Genomic DNA, 22941 nt, shown 5'->3' with positions numbered 1-22941 from the left:
GCAAGTACTTTTCCTGCATACACCCAGAGCCCGCTGGGCTGGCGCACTTATGAAACAGCCATTTGAGATGAGCAACAACCACCATTCAAGGTGGTATTTGCCACTGCGGAGCCAAAGGGAGAGCCTCAGCAAGGTTGCAGTTGGTATCCTTGTTGTGTCTCAAAGAGTGAAATGGTTCCAGTCCCAAAACCTTGTAAAAAGAGAGCCAACTAAAATATTTATGAACACTTCTTGAAAGTGACTTTTTGTCCTTTACAGTCACACCTTGTGTTTGATAGCAGTGTAGAATGTGAAGGGGCTGGAGAACAAGTCTTATGAGGAGCGGCTGAGAGAGCTGGGGTTGTTTAGCCTGGAGAAGAGGAGGCTGAGGGGAGACCTTATTGCTCTCTACAACTACCTGAAAGGAGGTTGTGGAGAAGAGGGAGCTGGGCTCTTCTCCCAAGGGACTGAGGACAGAAAGAATGGTCTCACGCTGTGCCAGAGGAGGGTCAGACTGGATATCAGAAAAAAATTTTTCACAGAAAGGGTCATCGGGCACTGTCAGAGGCTGCCCAGGGAGGGGGTGGAGTCCCCATCCCTGGAGGTATTTAAAAGGGTAGATAAGGTGCTCAGGGACGTGCTTTAGTGGCAGATAGGAATGGTTGGGCTCGATGATCCAAGAGGTCTTTTCCAGCCTAGTGATTCTATGATCATTATATCAGAGGAATGACATAAAAGGATGATTCAGATGGTGTTGCTGCTCATGCCTTTCTCCAGTGTTGTCTGTATTGCAAGGGATTAACTGTGAAGATGTTCTTGGGTGGCCTAAGCGTTCGTGTTTTAAGATCAGCGAAACGGAGACTTTTCCAAAATCCAGTCAGTTCAGTTGTACTAAGGTGTCTTTTCAGACATTATTTAATGCTTTGGAAGTTTTTTGTGCTCTCAGTTTGATTAGTTTCCTCCAGTTGAATTTAGATTTTGCATGTTGACTAAGTGATTCTTCCCCAAACCGCCTGAGGCGTCAAGTTGATCTCGACAGAAATGCTGAAGTAAACATTATTATTTGGTAGCTGCAACCGTTCAGAGCCGCATCACCGGTGCCGAACTATTACTGGCTCTGACAGCTCATTATCTTCCTGCATTCCTGGGCACGATAATATCCAAATCACTCTGTGTTCTTAGTATAAGAACTTTTTCTTTCTCCTGATGGGCTGAAAATAGATTTGTGTCCATTTTTGTGTGTATTGCTATTTTGCCTACAGTGGCATAACCACGCTTATTAAGTGTACAATATATTACTTGTGTAGTTCTGTTGGTTCAGAGGCCAATGGGGAGGCATGTACTGGTGCAAGCTTATTTTATGAAGTCCAGGGTATTATTCGTATATATAATATACTGTAGCATATATTAATTTTTTACATATATAATAGTGCGTGAGCAGCTCAGCCTGTGCATGTATGAAGATGACAGCTGTTTCCAGCCGAAGTCAAGTCTCTGTATACCTCCCAGAAGCAGTCACCAAAGAGCTTTCCTGGTCTAAAATGCTTAGAGGTCTCTTTGAGCTCGTCTGGTTTCTGCAATGGACAAAGACCGTAAAATTGTCCACTTTAGGTGACTTTTTAATAATACACCAGCCACGTGTATCTGTTGTGATCCATTGGGTGTTTGTTGGAATTGCTGTAGACTTTTGGAACCATCCTGAATCTGTATTAGATTTTTGTCTTTTAATACTCCATCTCAATAAGGGTGAAAATATTAAGCATTGAAACTCACTTCTGTACTGTGTTATTCAGATGGAATAGGAAGATATTAAAATCCCATGTTTAATTGGCAGTTTTTCCCTCTCTTGGTACACGTATGTGTGTCAGGGTAGTAAAGCAGAGGGAAAACCAATATTTCCTTCTCTGGCTGGGGATTTGTGTTCCATTGTGCTTTATTGCAGCTGGGTCATCTTGGCAATCAAGCTTGTTTTGAATGGGAGGTTCCTGGTTTTGCACAGATGGCTATAAAATGATGTTAAAAGCAAACCAAAAAGACTTGTATCTGTTTTCTTAGGTACTAGGGGGAAACAGTGATGAGATTATAACTGCAGAGACTTTTCCAGGTCAAAAATGCTGTGATTGGGTTGTGCTGCAAGAATTGAGGACCTCAGAGCTGTGGTTTCAGACCCCAAATACAGAACGCTGCAATAAAGCAAACTGCTCTGCACTGTCATCAGAAACGGGGATGGAGATGTCTTGAAGGCCACAGGTCTGCCTGCAGTTGTGGTTTAGAAACTACTTTAGAAAGCCACAAGCTGTGGCTCATTCTGGGAGATGCCATTGCAGGGAAGGGATGTCCTATGCTCAGGGCATCCAAATATCTCTGCACAAAGCAGATCCCAGGTGCAACAGGCTGAACTTTGCTGGCAGCCTGGTCTTTCAAGGCTTTGCTAAAGGGATTATGCTCTTGCAAAGCACTGAACTGAGGAGCTCCACTAGCGTGATCTGCCTGGGTATCGAGCCCATATGGTGATGTCTCTTGAAGCAGTACTGTGACTTTATTTAGTCAGATAGGGGACGTTATTCTCAAAGCTCAGAGATAACAACTGCACAGCTTAATGTGCCACAGATGTGTGCAATGGTGAATCAGGGCCTTGGAAAGCTTCCAAAGAGGGAGGCTTTGCTGCTGACGGTCATGTGTTACACCAGCTTGCATCAGAAACCAGCCCTGTCATCCTTGCTCATTCAGTGTGGTATGAATGGCAAGCAAGCACTGAGGGGTGGTTTGCAGAGGGGTGGTCGTTCAGAGATTTCTTTGCTTCCCCTGAATTCTGTTTTCTTTTCCTTCATTTGCAATAAATTCCACCAGTGAAGGAACCAATAAGTAATTTTACGAAGATACTGACAATTGTTCCAGACCAGAGTACTTTTTCCCTTAATGTCTCCAATTTTATCAGGAATGCTTGCCTTTTTCTTCAGCAGGGTGGATTTGTTGCATTATGTATGTATCCGTTGTTATAAAAATGCTGACAAAAGAATTTGCCAAAATAGCATTTATTTGCATGAATTTAGCGTATAAGAACCTACTTGTGATGAAGTTGAATACAGGGAAAAGCTATTTGGTATGAAGAGCAATGGTCCTCATTTGCTCTGTTATCAGTTATAACTTTGGTATCAGAGACAGCTAAAGCTATTCCTGTGCATGAGTTAGTGCATATTTACGTGTATTTTAAAGTAAGAGTGGTATTTTAATGGTATTTAAATGAGCATGGAAGGAACTTGTGTTGCTGCTGTGAGACAGTGAGATGCTGAGGGTGAAAGTTTGCATGCAACCCACCTCCCCTCTGAGCTACGCCCCTATTTCCTACGCTCTGATCAACCTCCTGTTCTTGGCAGGAGCTGAAGAGTTGTAAAGATTTGAGAAACCCACAATTTCCCATGTTCTCCTGTAACATCCATGTGAGGAATGCATCAGTCTCCACTCCCCTGTTCACCTACCGCCATCCCTATCCCCAGTGCATATGCTTTCTATGTAAGGATATGGAAAAAAAACAAATCCCAACAAAACGCAACCCAAACCAAAAAAAAAAAAACAGAAAAGGAATCTGGGGCAGTTTGAAGCCTCAGCCTTATATTGAAAGTACACAGCTGTCAGACACATTTAAATCCTCTTGCTCCTTTCACCACTGAAGCTGTGCCGTGGGGGATAGTTCTATATGATCAGAATCTATGTTTATCGGGAACTACAGCCATCCTGGTATTAAAAGCAAGGACAAGGATGCTCTTGCATGGTGCTTGGTGCAAAAGCTCAGAGGCAAGAAAGAAGGCAGCCTGACCTTCTCTAGCAGTGAGGACTGATGACGAATAACCGACTGTGTGTAAAAGGCAAGATCACATCCAGCTGTTCCTCAACAGATGTGTGTATATTTGAAGTGGTTGTGCTGAAGTCTGGCCCAGAGAGAGCTGTCTTTGTGGTTGGAGAAGATAATAGGAAGGAACATGTCTTTCTCTGGTGCAGCCCAGATGTTATCTTAGAAAAATGGAAACAGACTGAGCTCTGCTGCTGGAATTGTGAAGATGGGTTAGAGAAAAATCCAACTCTTCTAAATGGGCTCTACCCCAGCAGAATTCACCACTTTGAGGGTGCTGATGTCCTGGGCAGAGCAGGGAGGCAAGGCCTTCTCCTGAAAGCTGCTCGTTTCTGAGACGCCACAGAGGAACCAGATATGCAGCCAGCATCGATGGAGGCTGGGGGATAACTCTAGAGTGGGATCGACACAGGGAATGTTTGCTGAGAGCTTTTTAATGCACTTCAGTGTCTGTCCTTCACTAGGTCTGTGATGACTACAGCTTTCCTTGGCAGCAGTGACACTCACATAGGAGTCTTCCCTTGCTTTCCATGGTTTTTTTTTCAAATTTACTTTCCTTCTGTTCTTGGTGCTCAGAGCTATTAAATTACCCAATTGTCTGCAGTACCAGAGGGATGGTGCAAAAAAAAAGCCTGCCTCGTCAAGAGGTAAACACCAACATTTCTGAGTGTAGCAGATTATCCCACGCCAAGCTCTCTGTGTGTGCCAGAAGCTCCTCAGTCCATGTGCAGCCAGAGTCAGAAAAGTTAGAAATAAATTGAAGAAGCTACTTTAAAAGCCTCATCTGAAGTCTGTCACGAGGGGGACATCACTTCTGCAGTTAGTTGCTGCTGCTGCTTTTCCCAGCAGGTAAAAAGGGTGCAGGCAGGGCTGACCCCAGCTCCAGGAGCGCATCTCCCACCAGCGGTGGTGCAGGATGCCCTGGTCTGATGGGTGCTGTGGCCACCTCTCCAACAGCACTGCCCGCATCCCAGCTGACACAGGTTTGCCCTGCAAAACTCTGCTGTTGTCGTCTCAATGGGCTTTTTATGGTAAGTGCCTCTCTGCATTGCCAGCTTTCCATGGCTCAGCTGTCAAAGTGGCACCAGAGGAGCTGCTGCTCTTCTAGTGCTTCAAAAGTCCTGCGGGTAATCAAACACCTTGGGAAGCTTTCCTCTGGATATTACGTATTGATTCAGGTTAGCAGAATGATAATTGAAGATATTTATCCTGGTTACCAGTGTTTTGACATTCTACTGCATAGTTTCATTTTGGTAGTCTCCGTAATTATTACAAGTGATTTAGTGTGTTTTTTTCAGTGGATGCACAAATGGTGCTCCCTTACAGGTGAACTCAAAGCAAAGCATCTGTTTTGTGTTTGTTTAGGCAACTGTGACAAACTCCCTGGCTTTACAGACACACTCCTTGCTTTCCTGTGGTTTGTCAAACGAGTTTCCTTCTTGTTGCTGATCATCAGAAAATTCCTGTTTCTCTCCCAAGTGCTGCACTCCTTACCTTGCCTGTGAATCTTGCAGAGATGCTCATGCATTGCTGTCTGGCACCTTTGGGGTGGTGTGGGCAGTTCTTAGGCTGAGAAGCCACCCCCCACAGGTGAGGCAGGGCTCTGTGACACACTGGAGCCTTTAGATTCATACTTCACCCAGACAGACACATAAAATAATGTGTTTGATAGCAAAATCATATATACTAAAGTAGAGAAGAACTGCAAACTGGTAAGTGGGCAAAAGCAGTATGGTGATTGGAAAGGATTTTTTGTTCACCATCTCAAATAATCATCAGTTCTTCCCTTCAGGGCAAGCTGGAATCTCCCTCCATTGGTTTAAGATGCTGTTTCTTGCTTACATTTTCAAGAGATTGCAGCTGTACCACCTTCTTCCACATAGAGGAGGAAATGACTTGGCTGGGAAACAAGAGCTATGAGTCCTGCACCATCCCAAGCAAGAAAACAGCACTTCTTCCTATTTCAAAGTATTTCCTAAAGTCGGATATTGAACCAACCCAACACGTGGGGGAGTGGTTTTCCTCCCTCCCTCCTAAGGGCTTGGAGGGTTTTTTTCCTCAAGTAACATTTTTCTTGAACTTAATAGTTGACCAATTCAGGTTTCTGGCTGCTGTATCCTTCCACAGACTTCCGAGGATGCATTGTAGATCATATTGTCATAGATACTAGATGAATCATTTTCCTAACAGGTTTGTAACTACTCTTCCTCTTTGAGCGTTACGTACGAGCAGGTGTGTGACACAGATGGTGAATTTGGGACTGCAGTGCTTATGAGCAGTTCTTTCCACAACAGTGTGACCACGCTTGGCTTTCCAGGATCTCTTCTCATTTAGAGAAATACAAAGATAATGAGGTAATCGCTCAATTTTGTCCACCAAAGGAGTAATAATTTTTCTGTGCGATTCAGCTGTTTCTCACCCTTTACAGTCTCAAAAGTTCATTTTGTCTGTTCTCCTGCCCCAAGACAGGATCAACCTAAACTGTTCCTGACAGGGCTTTATCTAACCTGTTCCTGGTGTGTTCCCTGATGGAGCCCTATTACTTCTGTAGAAGTAAAGCAGTGCTTCATACCCCGACTATTTATTTCTATTTATTTCATGGGAGTAACATGCTATGAATAAGACAGAAGTTTGAAGTAGATGACTGTAAGTCTTAGAATAGTGTATTTTGACATAACTGAAACTGAGTAGCTTTTATATTGAACTTTAGAAGTGTGCAATAGAGTACATGAAAAAAATTAAAAACTATTTTAGCCATAACCACATAACGGTACTGCTGCACCTATTGCTGTAGGATTTCAAATGGTGCAGAAGACAAATGCTTCAGCTCAAATGTATGACTTGAGTAAAACTAGATATGTAATAGCAGGCAGTGCTGAACAGTCTTTTAGAAAGCAGCGTCCTGAACAAATCAGTAGCTCTTTATTTGAGAGAGCTTGAGTGAAGTTGTAGGAGTTATTGTCTGATAATAGCATCAAAGGGAAAAGGCAAAAGGAAAAGCGAAAGGAGCAGGCAGATTTAGGGAAGGGAAAGGAAGGGAAGAGAGAAGAAAAGATGGTTTCCATCTCAGCAAGTCTTTCACCTGCACATTGATAAAAGTGGGGAAAGTGAGAATCTGTCTGTGCGTCCTTCCCTGCTTCTCTCTCTCCCTCCCTCTGTCATCCTAAGTCTTAGCTGGCACTGGTCATTTCTCAGCTGTGCAATGTGAAGGAAGGACACTGAGGTAGGTGGGCCTGTGGGCTGACCCCGGAAGGCCATTCCTATTTGCCCAATGGAGAATGCCATGGAGCAGCTGCTTGGCGCTGTGACACAATTGCCATATTTCTCTCCACATCCCTTTAGACCCCCACAACACGTTGCTGAGGTAGCACAGAGCGGTGTGAGGCATGCATGGTGTTTATGAGACAACGAGACAAATTCCTCTTGACCTGTGGTAATAGATTTCACAGACGTGGAGGAATATTTTCTTCGTTAGGTAGGTTTCATTTTCTTGCATGGATTTCTACTGCCAGGGCATTTCTTCCAGCCTTCCTTTGATAGGAAGGATGTGTTCACGATGAAACGTGAGAAATCTGGGCTCAGTTCTTGGCCAGTTCTCAGACTTTCAATGACATACCGGCAAGAAGTTTCTTTTTGAGCCTCAGCTGTAACGGAGATTTTACTCTATTGGGACCTCAAGGCTGTTTCTCTTAATAATGCACGAGCCTCATACTGTGATGTAAATAAGGCTTTCTCTTGCATCTTTCTGTGCACTAGTTTTGATTCATCACTTCAAAGTTATCTCTGGATTTTTCATTCTTTCTTTATTGAGTGGTATTATCCTGTCTCACTTTTTCATTTGCCTTTGCCTAACACTGATGAAGAAGAGATACGCGTAGTCCTAAAGTACAGCTGCTGAGGTCTGCCTTGCAGGGAGGGCTAAGGTGAGGAGCTTATCTGTTGCAAGGCTTCTCTCTTGTAATCCTGACATGTTGGTTGGAGCACAAAAAGGACTCTCTGAATGATGTTGGAGGCAGCATTCTGCTCATAAATATTTGTGTTTCATCATCGCATCAATGAAAATCCGGAAGGCTGTTATACCCAGTCGGTTCTGTCTTCAGTGATGGTAAAATTTTAATTGGTTTTACTTCTGGTGCTTGTTAACCCAAATGTGATGTCTGCTTTCATGTCAAGTTCAAGGGGAAATGAAATCCCTTCCAAAATTTTGCGAAGAAATTAATTAACTAGAACCCTGCTTTTGTGATTAAATATTTTCAAGACAAACTGTTTTCTGCTCTTTGCAGAGGAAGAGCTTCCCACTGCCTTTATCTGTATCCTTAGTTCAGCCAACTTGTTTACAAGGATTGAGCTTTCAAATCAAAGCACCATAAGGACTTTGCCTGGATTATAGCAATGACAAGGTCACTAAATACCTGCATTATGTTATTGCTTGCTCTAAGCTCTGTGGAAGAGGCAGCCTTTGCTGTTTTATTTTTGTATATCACCTCCTCCAAAACATGCTAGCCTGTGACTCGGGTGACACATCCACCCTGGCCTTCCTATAGGAAGCCCTGGTCTGACGTTATCTCCATACAAGCCAAACTGGGACTGGGATTAACGGAGCAGTGGTTTACCTTAATGGCAACTGGAACTGCTGACCTGCTTGAGGTGAAACCTGGGGGAAATGGGGCAGATGTGCAGAAGAGGAGAGTGATGAGCAAACCAGGCTCTGGAGGAGTCGTAACTTGCAGTGTCATCTCTGTAGGTGGAGCTGGATCTCCTCGCCATAAGCTGCTCTGCACCTGACCAGCTCCAGTGCAGATTTAGGGCGTCCTGTGGCTGAGCCAGCACTGGTGCACTGCCTGTGGGCATCTCACAGGTTAAGGGGCTGCCAAATACCTGAGGAAGATCTGGCGAACAAATAAGTTTGTTTGTTTAACAAAATATTGATTGGAGGATTGACGTCTTTGAGAACTGCATGTTTTTGTAGCACGGAAGATTTCTGAACAAATTCCTCTGCACAAAGCGCCTCTAGGTCTGATTCCCTGTGGAGTGGAGAGCGTTTGCCATGCCTTGGGCCAACCCAGAGCGCTCCTGGGAGGCTCCTGCGCTGGAGTGGGCTGGCACCAGCATAAACCCCACTGGCAGTGAAGCCAGCCTTGCCAGGAGTCTTGCGTACAGCAGCTTCAATGCTTCTGTGCCTTTCCTGCGTCCAACCTCAAGGAGTGGGAGAGAGCAAAAGTGTTGTGCTCTACTTCTTTAACTAGCCAAAATATTGAAGATTCAGTACAGCCACCCTGCTCTGGCTTGGAGTGGCTGGTGACTGGACACTGTACTTCCAGAATAATCAAGCTTCAGAAATACAGGGAAAACCAGTGCAGAAGAAGCCAGAGATTTCTTCCAGTGTGTGGATGTGTGGTCTCAGGTTCGGCCATGCATGACATTCCCTGTGGGAAATGCATTTCACTCCTCAGTGTTAATGTGGAAACGTGCTGGCAGCAGAGAGCCTTAGCTGTCGGCTTGGGAAACACGATACTTGATTTTTAGAGAGGGCTTTTTTCTTTGATGGTGGTTTAAAAAAGAAATAACTGTACTTAATTTTGTAGTGACATGGTTATTTCAGAGGGCTGGCTGGGATCCTATGCCATGAGTAATGGCTTGTTTCCCTCATAATGGATGTAAAAGTGAGGGCAGAGTCTGACTTCTGCTTGATTTTGATGCAACTAGGTTTAGTCACAAACAATGTTAGTTCTCCCAAAGCTGAGTGAATGCACTCATCTTGGTACCCCTTAGTATCACTGTCTGTAAGGTCTCATTTAAGCCTGTGCATGTTTGAACTCATATGCTGCATAATATTACTGAATTTTGTCACTGACAATCCTCATACAGAGGATCCAGCAAACCCCAGATAGAAACAGTGGAAAGAAAATTTAATAAAGTAGAATAATATTACATGACTGGCTGAAATAAACATAGGAGTACAGATTTTTTTCTGATTTCCCACTTTTGTTCTCAAGGTACATTGGAGTATTTGCAGTTCGAGTTAGTCCAAAAGATGATGCCTGCTGTAGGTAACCTGGCTGATACAAACATTTCTAACCCTGCCCCAAATTGCTCAGTGCAAATAATAAGCTGTCACCTCCAAACTGAGTGTTAAAATCACGGTTCAGGTAAGAACCAGCAGTCCACTTAGGACTGTAATTATTAGTCTTAACTGAAGCTGGCAGGCTGGAAATGTAAAGATCTTTCTTGCATTAAAACATCTTCAGGCAATGGTAGAACCTCACAGAGCTCTGTGAAACCTATCGTCTCTAGTGAAATCAGTCTCTTTGATCTCAGTCTCCATTTTAGGTTTCTACAAAATTAAACAAAACTATGCAAATATTTGAGAAGAGAATCAAATAGTTACATTACAAATAAAGCTACCTCTTTTTTTCCTTCGTATGGAACATGTTTTTATTGAAGCTGGTATTCCTGAATTTAAAAATGCCTACGCTATCGTGCGAAGGAGCACTTGGGTTTGTCAGTTATGTGGATTTACAACTACAAGGTGACTCTTGGTTTTTAAATGCCACATCCAATATTCTTTAATAATTTTCTTTTTCCCTAACTGATGAGATAACTCTTAAGAAAGCCTAGGCAGCTGGATAAGACAGAAGCAGTGAGCTGCAGATGGGAGGCAGAGGGATGACAGAGGCAGCCACCCAGAGGCACAGGGAGAGTAGTCTGACGTCTGCTGGCATGCTAGGAGCGCGGCTGCAGTTTCCACCACCCGTGCCTGCTGCCACCGCCTGTTGCCCCCCATCTCCACTGCATGGATGCTTGCATTTATCCGCCACCTGCCTAGCCGCTCTGGCTGCCTCACACAACTGTCTGCATAGAAAGGGGATGTTCCTCAGCCTACAGGCCTGGGTCCATTTCTTCTCTGCCATCAGATCACAGAGGCACTGCATGGTGGGGGTTGGAAGGAGCTCTCTTGGAGTTCATCCAGTCCAACCCCGCTGCTGAAGTAGGTTCACCTCAAGCAGGTTGCACAGGAATGCATCCAGGAAGGTTTTGATATAGAAGATATTGCAGGGCTCTGTCACCCTCACGGAAAAAGTTTTTCCTCATGTTCAGGTGGAACTTCCTGTGCTCCAGTTTGTGCCCATTGCGACTGGGCACCACTGAAAAGATTCTGGCCCCATCCTCCTGACTCCCGCCCTTTAGATATTGATCAGCATTGATAAAGTTCCCTCTCATTCTTCTCTTCTCCAGGAGTCTTTCCTCCTAAGAGAGATGCTCCAGTCCCCTCATCATCTCCGTGACTCTCTCCAGTAGTTCCTTGGTTTTCCTGAACTGGGGAGCCCAGAACTGGACACAGGACCACAGATGGGGCCTCCCTGGGGAGAGTAAAGGGGGAGGAGAACCTCCCTCACCCTGCTGGCCATACTTTTCTTCAGGCACCCCAGGATACCTTTGCCCTTCTTGGCCACGAAGACACATTGCTGGCTCATGGTAAGCTTGTTGTCCGCCAGAACTCTCAGGTCCTTCTCTGCAGAGCTGCTTTCCAGCTGGTCAGCCGCTGACCTGTAGTGGTGCAGGGGGGTTGTTCCTGCTGAGGTGTAGAACCCTACGCTAGCTTTTGTTGAATTTTTTAGGTTCCTTTCTGCTTGACTCTCCAGCCTGTCCAGGTCTCACTGAATGGCAGCACAGCCTACTGGTGTATCCACCACTCCTCCTAGTTTTGTGTCACCAGCAAACTTGCACACTCCTTCAAAACCTCCTCCTGGATGGCCAGCTATGCCTAAATATTGCATAAGCATGTTTTATGCACGTCACGTTTAATATGATAAAACTTACAGCCAAATGCACACACATAGAAATCCACGCATTAAATTGTTTGAAGACTCTTGTTTACCACTAATGATTCACATAGGTCTACTCCTTCTAAATCCATCCAGGCCTTGGTTTTCTTTGGCTTTCATGGTTCATACTCCTCAGACTGCAACTTGTATGTTTTATTTATAACCTCATGACAGACCGCAATTCTGCGGTAACAAAAAGGATGCTTTACACTTAAAATGATTAAAGTGTCAAACAGCTTCTGAGCACACACTGAAAAATTGTCTAAGCTACTTGTGTGCTTATGATTTTCATTAAAATTTGCATGTGTAAATCAGATATTTTGTTGCACGGCCACCACATGACTTGCTGCGAGTGCATAGGAACAAGTTTGGCAGGTATGTTTGGGCTAGAGTTGAGAATTGCTCTATACTAAAACCTGGAGGGTGGCTTGAACCAGACTCAGTCCTGGTTATTAACATTAGAGGGATGTTATCTTTATGATGCTGCTTAAACACTGTCTGGCTTAATTTCATTTTATGTAGGGTTGCTAGTATTTTGTGTTCTGCTTGGGAGGGAGCTCATCCTTTTGTATTGCTTTTGAATTTATTACTCATATACATACACAGTTTGTGACTTTAATTTTCATCAGCTTTTTTTCCCCTGAACGATCTGTAGTTCAGAGTCAGATTCTATGAAAAAAAGGAAGGGTTTTTTTGATTGGTTGTGAGACTTCCCAGAAAACTTGGAGATAGTGTGCGAGTTAAATGAGCCCAGCACAGTGCGCTGGCATCACTGTGCGTGATAACCACTCACAGTTAGAAGGATGACCACGCAGCTGGTTAAAGAAATGCATCTTGTATTTCTACACTGCTGCTGCTTTCCAGGGAATAGGAACAGTCTCCATCTTCATGCTCTGCCCAACTCTGAAGAAGATAACTGCATCCCAAATTGCTCAGTAAACAGTAGGGAAGGAAGAAAGTTTATCCACAAACCTAAATGTTGCTCAAGTTTTGCACAAACCCAGAGCTGCTGAGCTGTGTACAGCCTGTTGTGAGCTGGATGTGGAGGGACTGGTAATTGATGAGCTGAGGAGGAGCTTGGCCACACCTGCAGTGAGTTTGGGGTTTGTGAGCATGAAATAAAACCACCAGCCCCTGAATGCCCAAGTCAGTGCAGGTGAGCTTAGGTCAAGTGGGCTGGAAGTTCAAGAGAGCATTAATAACATCCGCAAAGTCTGTTTGAGCCACTGATTTTAAGGAAGGAAGAGAAAGCAAGCAGCAAATTTGCCCGTGCGGCTGGTGCAGATGCGTGAAGAACAGGTAAAATGCTTGTGTGAGTCAGGTCTGCCTGGTCCTTGCTGTTGGTTTCCTCTGCAGCACAGGAGCAAACAACTCCTGTCTGGAGATACGTGGGTGGGACTGAAAACATGCACAAAGCAAGGTGAAGTGACCAGTGAGTAAGGAGATCAAGAAACTTTAGGATAATTAAATTGTGATGCATAGTCTGATGGCCAGCGGAAAGGGATAAGATGTTCCTTAAGGTTATTCAAGGGATGACTTTGCTGCTGAGAAAATATCTGGAGCTCTCTGACTTTGTGCGAGCATCATTTGAGGAGGTGAGGGAACAACTTCCCAAGTACAGCCTGAGGTGGGACTCTGCAGGGAGAGCAGTTCTGAGGAAAGGGTCTGGTTGTGACATGACTGAAAGTAACAAGTATGTTATCACAAAGCAGCCAAATAGGTATGGGGCCACAGTGAGCTGGGAGGGCAGTCTGATGGCAAGGTGAGGAAATCCTTTGTGCTTTATATTCTGAGCTGGTTAGACCTTCAGAAAGCATCTTAATTTGGGCTTCATTCTCAAAGGAAGAGGTGATTGAGGAAACAGAAAGATACAGCAAAAAGGAGCTGAGAATAGAAGCTCTGTGGAGAAAAGCTGTGGGCTTAAGGCTGTTTTCTCTCAAGAAAAATTGTAAGGAGATGAAATCACTGTGCTTTGTGTGCTGCTGGGCTGCTACAGGAAGGAGGGGAATGGCCAGTTCTCTATGTCTGTGGTGGTTGGGATGAGAAGAAGTGATATTAAGTGATATATAATGTTAAGATGAGGAAGCACTGGAATAGATTTGCCTTGAGAACTTGTGGAGGTGCGGTCACTGGGGCTCAGAAGTTCGACGAACATCTGCCAGAGGAGACAGAACTAACCCTGCCTCAGGCGAGGCAATGGGCAGCCTGGCCTCTGCTCTGAGGCTCCTTCCCTTTTGGCTGTGATGACATGGAAAACAAATTCTGCACAAGAGTTAAGTCACTGTTTTGCTTTTCCTCAAGGAAGGAGAGGCAGGGTGTGCCCAGGAGGAAGAGATGCGGAATAAAGTAGCTGTAGCAAGGGGCAAAATGGGATTGAGACTGAAACCGATATAGTTATTTATTTTCTTCCTTCTCTTTAAATATTAATAATAGACTTTTTTTAAAAAAAGATGCTATCAAGAAAGCCAGCATTATTCTGTGTTGTTGCCTCAGCCATTAATGTATTGTGCTTTGAGTTATATTTTTCAGACCTTTTCCTTTCTCTCTCAGGAGGGATTCTCTTATAAGAGCCATTGTAGGCAGCAGAGCTGAGTACTTGGGTACAGTGCAGTGTTGCTCTTCATGAATGAGTTCCTTGGGTTCTGCAATGAACAGTGACTTTCTGACACAAAACTCCTTTGCTTTCCTAGCCAACAGCAGGCAGCCCTGCAGGATGACTGATTTTGATAATAATAAAGAAAAGCGCACTGAGTGCACTGGGGAAAGAAGAAAAAAAGAATTTGTGAGTGGTTTGGAGTGGGATCCTTGGGGCTGGCATCCTTGTCCGAGGGAGCTGTTGGTACCAAGAACACTGCAGCAAAGTGGAATGAAAAAGTTATCAAGTGCATACAGTCCAAACACCTTTGCATTTTACAGCACAAGTGTGTCAGGATTGGGAATTGCTGTCCCTCCCAGCTCTCCTGAGCAAGACACAGTGAGCTGAGGTCCAGCAGCTGTAGTGCTGGGTGGTGGAGTTGCTCCCTCATAGATTCTGCTGTAGGCTGGGGCGATTTGCCCTCAGACAGTCCTGCTTGCCCAGCAACAAGGGTTCCTGTGAGCTGTCATCTGCTCAAAACCAAAGCTAAGTAGGGACTGGAAGATTTTGTCTCCTTAGAGGTGTTTTTCATCTGTTGAGATACTTGGCAACAAGCCTGAGCAGCAGAATATCAGTGCAGTCCATAACATCAGGTCTGTGATCACAACAGAGATGAGTAAAGCCTTTTTAACAATGTCAGCAACAGGAAGAAATGCGCTTTGTCTTCCTGCTTCAGGCGTTATTTGTGTTGCCCTGTGCCTGGGCTGGCCCTGGCTGGCAGTGCTGCTGCCTTGGCAAGAGGCTGTCCCACACCTAGAGGTCTTGCAATCTTAGGAAAGACCATCAAAGTAAGGAAATGGAGGCTCTCAGTTGGCTCATTAATGCCTGCGCTTCTCACTTCTAAGTGGAAATATGTTGAGTAGCTTTTGCATATTAACATGCTTTGGATGTTAGATAGGATTGTACAGAATTGAAATGCTTCTTGAAAGTCATGTTTTTTTTCTTGTCTCAGATGTGCTGAGGGTAAACAGCTCTGCCCTCTAGTGTCATTTGCCAAATCTGTTAAAATCTAACATCCCAGTGATCCCAGGAACATGCCTCAGCCAGAGCATCCTATGGAACACACTGACCTGTGCCACTCTGGGCTGCTCTGGGCATTGTGCTGGGGAGCCTGGGAACAGCGGAAACCTGGCAGCTTCCAGGTGGGAGGGTTTTAGCCCCATGCTGGGCAGGAAGCATAGCGAGCGTTGGCATATCCTCTGCACAGCATCCACAAGCTCATCTCTGTAAGACTGAAGCAACCCCGTTGAGTCTGATATTTGCTTTCCCATAAAGTTTATTATGCCTTTGAGAGAGGTAGAAGAGCTAAATGATGAACAACCATTTTAGCAGCTTTGCTCTTTCAGCCCCATAAATAATGAATTCATCAGGGTGAGAAAACACGTGCCCAGACACAAACACATGCGGAGCCTTGTAGAAGAAAGGGAATAAGCATGGAAGCTTGAGATCCAAATACAGAACCCTGTGCCGGTAAAGTGGGAACTGCTTTTTGGGGTGAGGAATTGTCAGAGTAAGGCTATGGAGTTAATTGCCTCAAAAGGAGGCCAAAAGTAATTAGGAATACAGGCAGGTGCTAGATGAGGTTTGAAGCGGTAGGTTGCTACCTGCTTGGCTTTTGGAGAGGGCCATTAGTTCAGATGAGATGTTTGTTTTCTTGCCTATGAGTCCTGTCTGTGAGCATCAGCTGAAATAATTCAGTTGTGACTTGGCTTGTGTGGTGCTTGGCTCTTGCAGCTCCATACGGTGTGCAAATATATTTTGAACCTGCTGTCCAGCTTCAACTCAGCTGGACAGGGTAGTCTGCATTTCTGTGCTTTGTAAAAGTAAGTAAATAAATGAAGCCCTACTATTCCTACCCTGCCCCTGCTGAGATGGTGCGTGTGCAATGTTTTATAGATGCCAGAGGATGCACAGTGGGGAGGGCTGGATGGGCAGCTCCGTGGGGCTTCCTGAGCCTCAGTGCTCACAAACAAGTTATTGCATCCAGAGAGGCGAGGGCTGCGTTGGCAAGGCGTTGTATCACAGAACATGCTGTGTGCAGGGCTAACACAAGAGGAAGGGAAGAGCTCATTTCTTCCGCTTCCTTGGCAATTAAAACTGGCAAGCGCAGCAGGGCGAGCCTGGTGTGCGCTGGCAGAGTGTGTCAGCAGAGCCCTGCAGACCTGAGGCTGATTGGCTGAAATGCAGAGCTGCTGGTGCTAGCCCAGGGGCTGGGGAGGCCTTTGGGGTTTAATGTTTTACACTCTTGCTTTGCTCTGATGTATTTTCCCCAATTTCTTAGCCCTGCTATCTTCTGCCTTCAAAAAAGCATCTGTCTACTCTTTCCATCAACAAAATGCATGTGGTGTGACAGCGACAGCTTCTGTCAGAGGCCACGTTCTCCTCTTTGGCTGAGGAAGTATGCGTGCAGGAGCCAATCCTGCTGAGTGCAGGAGATGCAGGCGGGTGCCCAGCAGCGCTGAGTCCTTGCAGCGGTGATGGAGCTGCAATGCAGCTGCACTGTGCCAGACAGCTTCCCCCTTCCTTTTTCTGCCCAGGCTGGTCATGAACCTCTGAGGTCCACAAAGATTCTTTCCCTCCTGCTGCTCTTGAGTGCCTTTCCTAGGAAAAGCTATGTAGAGCAGGAGTGTTGAGCCTGGCTGTATATGGGAGCTGCTGGGTGGGATGCGGGCAGGGCAGTGTGGAGGAGGAGCTGCTGGTACCCGCAGGGCTGCCCAAAACCCATGTGTTTGCAATCTGGGGCTGGTTGGAAAGGTGAATGAGATCTAAATGGTTCACCTGGGCAACATTAGCAATGTTTTATTGGCTGGAGAATAATGTCTCTGTGATAACTCTGATATTTTCTGGAAAAATAGCAATGAAAAAAATACTGGTTTGCAATTAGTCCTCCAAACACAAGTTCTCGTGGACAGCCAGTGGAACTGGCGACTCTTTCATTTATGAAATGCTGAGGCTTCAATTCTCTGATCCGTCTTAGCTTGATTGGCCCTGATAAGACCTAGGGCATTTTCATAAAGTTTGATCATCTGCTTATGACCTTGTCTAAAATGTTTCACAAGTCAGCTCCCAAGGTGAGATTATCTTTTGTGGAGCTGGAAATTTGTTTGGAGAGGGCTGGCTGACTCAGTTCGGGGGCACTTTACCACTCAGTGGGTGATGATAGTGCGGGGGGGGGAATTCATGCAGAGTTTAGATACTGAATTTCTGAGATTAACTGCTTGCAGTTCTTATGTTGGCATCAAATCCACAACTACTTGACTATGACATGAATTAGCCCATCAATCTGCGTGCACTAATTTTTTTCCTTTTCTTTTTTTCCCATGAAACTCAGACCATCGATGACAACTCTTGATCTGATGTATTTTTCTCATTGATCTCTGAAGCAAATGAAGTCTATAAGATCACACTGTCTGAGCTCCTTCCTCCTCCCCATAGGTTTATGAACTTCCTTTGCCTGTCTTAACCAAATTTCACGGGGGAGTAACTACTGTGCTACTGTGGGTTTTGTGGCCGTAGGTGGCTGGGCTGAGAAGAGAACTGTCAGTGCCTGCAGAGGTTCATGCCACGGATGACAAATGGAGGTAGGGGAGAAGGGAAAGAAAGGTATTAGTAATTCCCAGGTTTGGGAGAAGCATGGCCAGCAATTTCCCCAGTAACTGTCAGTTCCCTTCTCACCCCTCTTTATATATCTAGTTGGTGTAATATTGAAAGCTCAAATGTAAATGCAAATACGAGGTAATTTTGCAGAGCGTCATTCCCACCAGTACTACAATCATTACAAGGTGATATAATATAATTAGAGATAATAGCAAAGAGAAGAAAATGGAGAGGTGTGAGCAAAAGAGAAAATAAGTTTTCAGCCAAATTTTGGAAAGAAACAGAGAGCTAATGAGTTGGAGCTCATCTAGATGGCAGCAGCAGGCATTGCTTCTCCTACCAAGAGAGGTGATGTGTGTTTGGAGGATAAAAGAGAATTAGAAAGTTGCCTGATTAGCGGATGGGGGTAGAAAGGGCTATAGAAAAGGACGAGGAGCAGACTGAGACAGCTGAGGTATCATGGATTTATATGCACTTCAGTTTATTCAGAATGGGTGCCGTGTACTGGGCAGTTAATAAAACCGGGCTGCTTTATCTGTCTGCTTCCCGTCTGTCTTTGTTTTAAAAATCATGTTTGGGTTGAGCAGTTTTGATCTCATCGCTGGTAGAGACTGGCCAGTGAAGGAGTGCAAAGGAGGCGGCAGAGGGTTTGCCACAGCCTGGAGACCAGCAGCAGGGTGTGCCAGGGTCTGGGGCCATCAGCATGCCCGCCCTAACCCTGTGCCTCCTGGCTGGCTTGGAGGAAGCTTTGGCACTGGCAGAGAGCGCCCTGGTCTTGCTCTGAAGGCAGAGCCTCCTGCTTGGCTCTGCTCCCCCAAGACACTCAGGGCAGACCGTGGGCTTGGAGAAGGGCAGGTAGCCCCAACATCCTCAGCAACAAAAAGCAGGTGTGGTTTATGGGCATGTTTATCTGCCCACTTCCATGAGGGCAAACCCAGAGCACCGAGTGCCTTGGGGTGGCTGCAGCCTCTCGCCCCAACCAAGCAGGGGATATTTTGCAAACAGTCAGATCAGGATGGATCCAGATTTCCAGCCTGGTGATACTATGATTCTATCAAGCTGCCCATGGTTGATTCTCCATCCCTCGAGGTATTTAAAAGACTAGTAGGCAAGGTGCTCAGGGACATGGTTTAGCAGCAGATAGGAATGGTTGGACTTGATGAACCAAGAGGTCTTCTCCAACCTGGTGATTCTGCGGTTGTATCTGGCATTTGATGTAGGCAGTTCCTCTATTTTTATTATTATTTTTTTTGTAACGAATCCTGGTCGCGGAAGCTAATGGAGACTGCAGCCCGGTAATTAGTGGGAGCAGGTCCCCACATTTGCGTGGGGCATTTGTTATAAGCCTCTTGCAGGCTGAGCGCTCGCGTTGCGTGTGGCAGTGCTGGCTCGCCGCGCTCTGCCCTCTTACCGCTGTGCCAGACGGAGACGTCGGCGGAGACAGACACAGGTGGGCTGCTCAGTGTGATGGAAAATAATTAGGAGAGCGTTAGTTTTAGGTTGAAATAAATGGGTTGTCCAGCTGTAACTGCTGTAGAGAGGAAGTTGAATGTTAATTAGATGCCACCAGTAATTATGGTGATTATGTATTTTTTGAGTGGCTGTTGGGAATAGCTCAATTCACATCCAGAGGGGAACGTGAATGACATTTCTAATTGCTTTAAGGAAGAGGGAATGTACTTTTTTTTTTTTAAACAAGGAGCATTACAGTAAAGCAAAGCTACAGTAGGATGCAAAGAACTGTAAGTGGTTTGATGTGACTGCTCAGGGAAAAATGAGTGTCAGATGAACTAAGAGGCTTTGAGAGGTTTTGTGTCTGGTGCAACAAATACAACCTGCTTTTCTGTATAGGAACCTACACCTGTTCTTCCATCGCCTTATGCTTCTTATGCTTTTTCTTTTTTTTTTGTTTTCAAGAGCAAAAGCAGTGCTCTTGAAAACATCTCTGAGTTTGTTTTGCTGGCTTTCCGACCTGTTTGATGCTTCTCTCTCCACGCTACCGCATTACGCAGATAAACAAAGGTGATGCCAGTAAAATTCATGGTAACAGTGATTTTTGTAAGAGGCTGTTACTGGATATTATTTGCACAGTTAATTTTTAGTCCAGAAACCTAATTTTACAGCCTTGTCCACATACGGGGCTACTCTGAAACAGTTGTTCCATGCATATTTATGTAGGCATTGTGATAAAACAGGTGCCCACATGCAAATCTACTCAGGAATAGTTGTTTTGCTCTAAATCCAATTTTTCTTTCAGTTTTTTCTTTCAGTTGTAGATCAAACTTCTCACTTTTACCCACTAGTTAAGAAGTGAACTCATTAACATTCCACCCACTGTGTCTGATAACCTAACACCTTCGATCTCAGACAGTCTCAGCTCAAATTCACTCTTAGCATTATTTGTCAAGATTACTTGTAGAATAAATTTGCATAAATTCCCAGCAAGCATGTTCTGGACCCCCGGCCTTGTGTGGAATACTTGACTGGAAATGACTGGTGTGCAAGTATGTTGGCTTCCATGCAAACCCACTAAGTGCTCTTGGGGGTTCCTCACTTCAAGTATTAACAAACACTTGAATCTTATACACACACAAATGTGCAAAAGCCCCGGGACAATGAGCTGATTTGTACAGAAACCCTCTGATGGTTGGACACAGATGGTCTCCTGCGATCCACAGGAAAGGTCCACCTAAAGCACTTGTATGGCTGCCTAGCGTGGAATTTAAAACAAAAGCACAATTCCCCTTCGTTCACAGGGGAAATACAGTACCTCAGCACCTGAGCTTCCTGAAGCTGGTGTTTGGAAGACCCTTGCTGCTGATAATTCAGGTAAGATACGTTACCTGGTTTCTGCATTGGCTGTATTACTTGCTGTTAGGGGCATGACATTTTTCTGGGCATTGGGACCATACAAGGTACCCTCATGCCCTTCAGTGGTTGGCGTATCTCAAACAGAATTAAATAGATCCCAGCACAGTGGCATGGCCACCCTTGGTCTTGCACTGCCCAGTCTGCCTGGACGTCAATTTGAGTGGTGTAATCTTTCACCAAATGGCCAACTCCTTATGTTCTCCCAGCTTCTTTCTCCATGTCAAGATTCTTCAGTGGTCTCTGGCCTTGTTACATGGAACCACCTACTCCTTCGGGTATCCTTCGTATCCATCACAGAGCCAAAGTGCTGCATTATGAGATGGGCATGTGCAGAACGCTCCTCTCCTCTGCACCCAGGCGTGTTGGTTTCATGGGACGTGCTTGTCAGAAGCAGCTGTGTTTTGCTTCCATATCGGATGTAGTCATGTGGCAGGGGGAGGATGGCAGATCTGTGGGAACTGGAGCAATGGGGAGTTGATTGCCTGAGAAGTGGGATGTCCCACCTCTGGGAACAAGCCTTGGCTTGACGCTGGCTGAAACCCTTTTGTGGGTTTGATGCAACCAACCGCAGAAGAGTTGTCAAAGGAAAGGATTCTCTATCAACTGCAAACATAAAAGCTGTTGTATTCCTTAATGCTTCTATTTAGGGAGGTGTATGGCACCTTTGATTGAACTTTGTTAAACGAAAAGTAGGTGGCAAAATGAATGCTTTGCTTTTGCATCTAAAATCCCACTGCTAATTAGATGTTATCGAAGCAGGAATGCACTTTGCTTTTTTCAAGTTCTCTGTGGTCAGCTGAAATACATTTTCACCCTTTTATGTGTAGTACTTTAATTTCTGGAATAGTGAGACCCTGCACACATTTTCTTGCATGCTCAGGCCAATATGCAGATTTTAAAGTTGGAACGGCCTTCATTTACCTAGTGTTTATGCAGCCTATGCTCTCCTCTTCCAGGTTCCTCCTGAAGGATCCACTGCTGGGTGACGGGAAGTTGCTGAAATGCATTGTGCTGCATCAGGAGGAGCACAGAATAGCTTAAGATTCTTGTTCCTCTTCTTTGGAGGTGAAGAATTGTCAAATCTAAACAGACACACCACAAGCAGTAGAGTGCAGGAAATGGAGGAAGATCAGGAGCCCCCCGGCACTGTTTGAGACTTTGAAGAGTTGGTCCCCAAGAATGTATATCTACATATTAAGGCCTGTGTTTGTAAGAGTGGTTGCTTTGCCATGCTCTCCTTGAGGACCTGACTGAGAGCGGCTGGAGAGGAGGTGTATGCTGTCACTTCCAGTGGAGGCAGGATGACCTGTGCTGCTCATCTGTTCTGATGTTCTGAGCTTCTCTGTGTGCTGTGTCATCACCATACTTGCTCCCATTGGAGTTTTTGCTGCCCCGGTGTCTGGCAGCCTCAGTTTTCCTTGTTTGCCCTTTACTCTTCTCCTTTCATCCTGTATTTGCCCACAGGGATAGTTCTTAATCACACTAATGGGTTTGCTTCAGCCCTATTACTTCATCACTTCCCTCCTTCATCTTTTTTGTGTCCAGCAGAGCCGTGGAGGCTGTGGGCTCTGCTTGCTGGCCAGTTCGGTGGCAGAGCCATTGCCAGGGGTGACTTTGGCCTGGAACACAATTTCTCTGGGTCTCTGCGGCTTTCTGGATGGGGAGATCATCAGGTTCATTTGCACAAACACTGTGGAGGAGAGGAAGAGCGCTGCAGGAGCACCTCCTGGGAGTCAGGCATATACAGGGCTGATGCTTGTGGGGAGCCCCAGCCCCTGGGAACACCATGGGTCTGCAGGCTGGGCTTGCTGGGACCTCTCCTGGCTTACCTGAGGGCACTGTGGTGCTGCTTGGCAGCCTGGGTAATGGCATCAATTATTTTCTATCCTCTTGTCTCAAACTGTAAAGCGAATACAGTGATGATGAGAGGAAGGAATAATGCAGCTCTGTGTTCCTGCAGAGGATTGCACCGAGCACACTCCTGCTCTCACAGTGCACACAGAGGGAATTTTTAACCTGGGATCCTTCTTAAGCGCTGGTAAGGGCTTAGCATGGGAAGCAATGGTTTCCAAGTGGCTGCGAAACATTGTGCTGGGGCTGTTCCCTCCTTGTGCTGGGGTCAGGGTGAGGGTGAGCAATTTTTTGTGGCACAGTTTGTTTCTTTAAAGTGCTTCTCTGCTTTT

General features: G+C 45.4%; 1 protein-coding gene across 2 annotated transcripts in view; it reads left to right on the top strand.

The window, feature by feature from the left end:
- Positions 1-22941, top strand: part of SYNPR (synaptoporin) — a 114438-nt gene that overhangs the window by 36869 nt on the left and 54628 nt on the right. Inside the window, exon 1 of one of the 2 annotated variants that reach the window (XM_054076992.1) lies at positions 11287-11305. The exons of the other annotated variant lie outside the window; for it this stretch is intronic. Within the exon in view, the coding sequence (XP_053932967.1) occupies positions 11303-11305 (3 nt within the window). The 5' untranslated portion in view covers positions 11287-11302. Of the gene's footprint in view, positions 1-11286; positions 11306-22941 lie in introns of those variants that run through there. 2 annotated transcript variants of the gene reach the window in all.

Source organism: Cuculus canorus, chromosome 11 (assembly GCF_017976375.1).
Source record: "Cuculus canorus isolate bCucCan1 chromosome 11, bCucCan1.pri, whole genome shotgun sequence".
Taxonomy (NCBI): Eukaryota; Metazoa; Chordata; class Aves; order Cuculiformes; family Cuculidae; genus Cuculus; species Cuculus canorus.
This window is presented reverse-complemented; position numbering and strand designations above follow the sequence as displayed.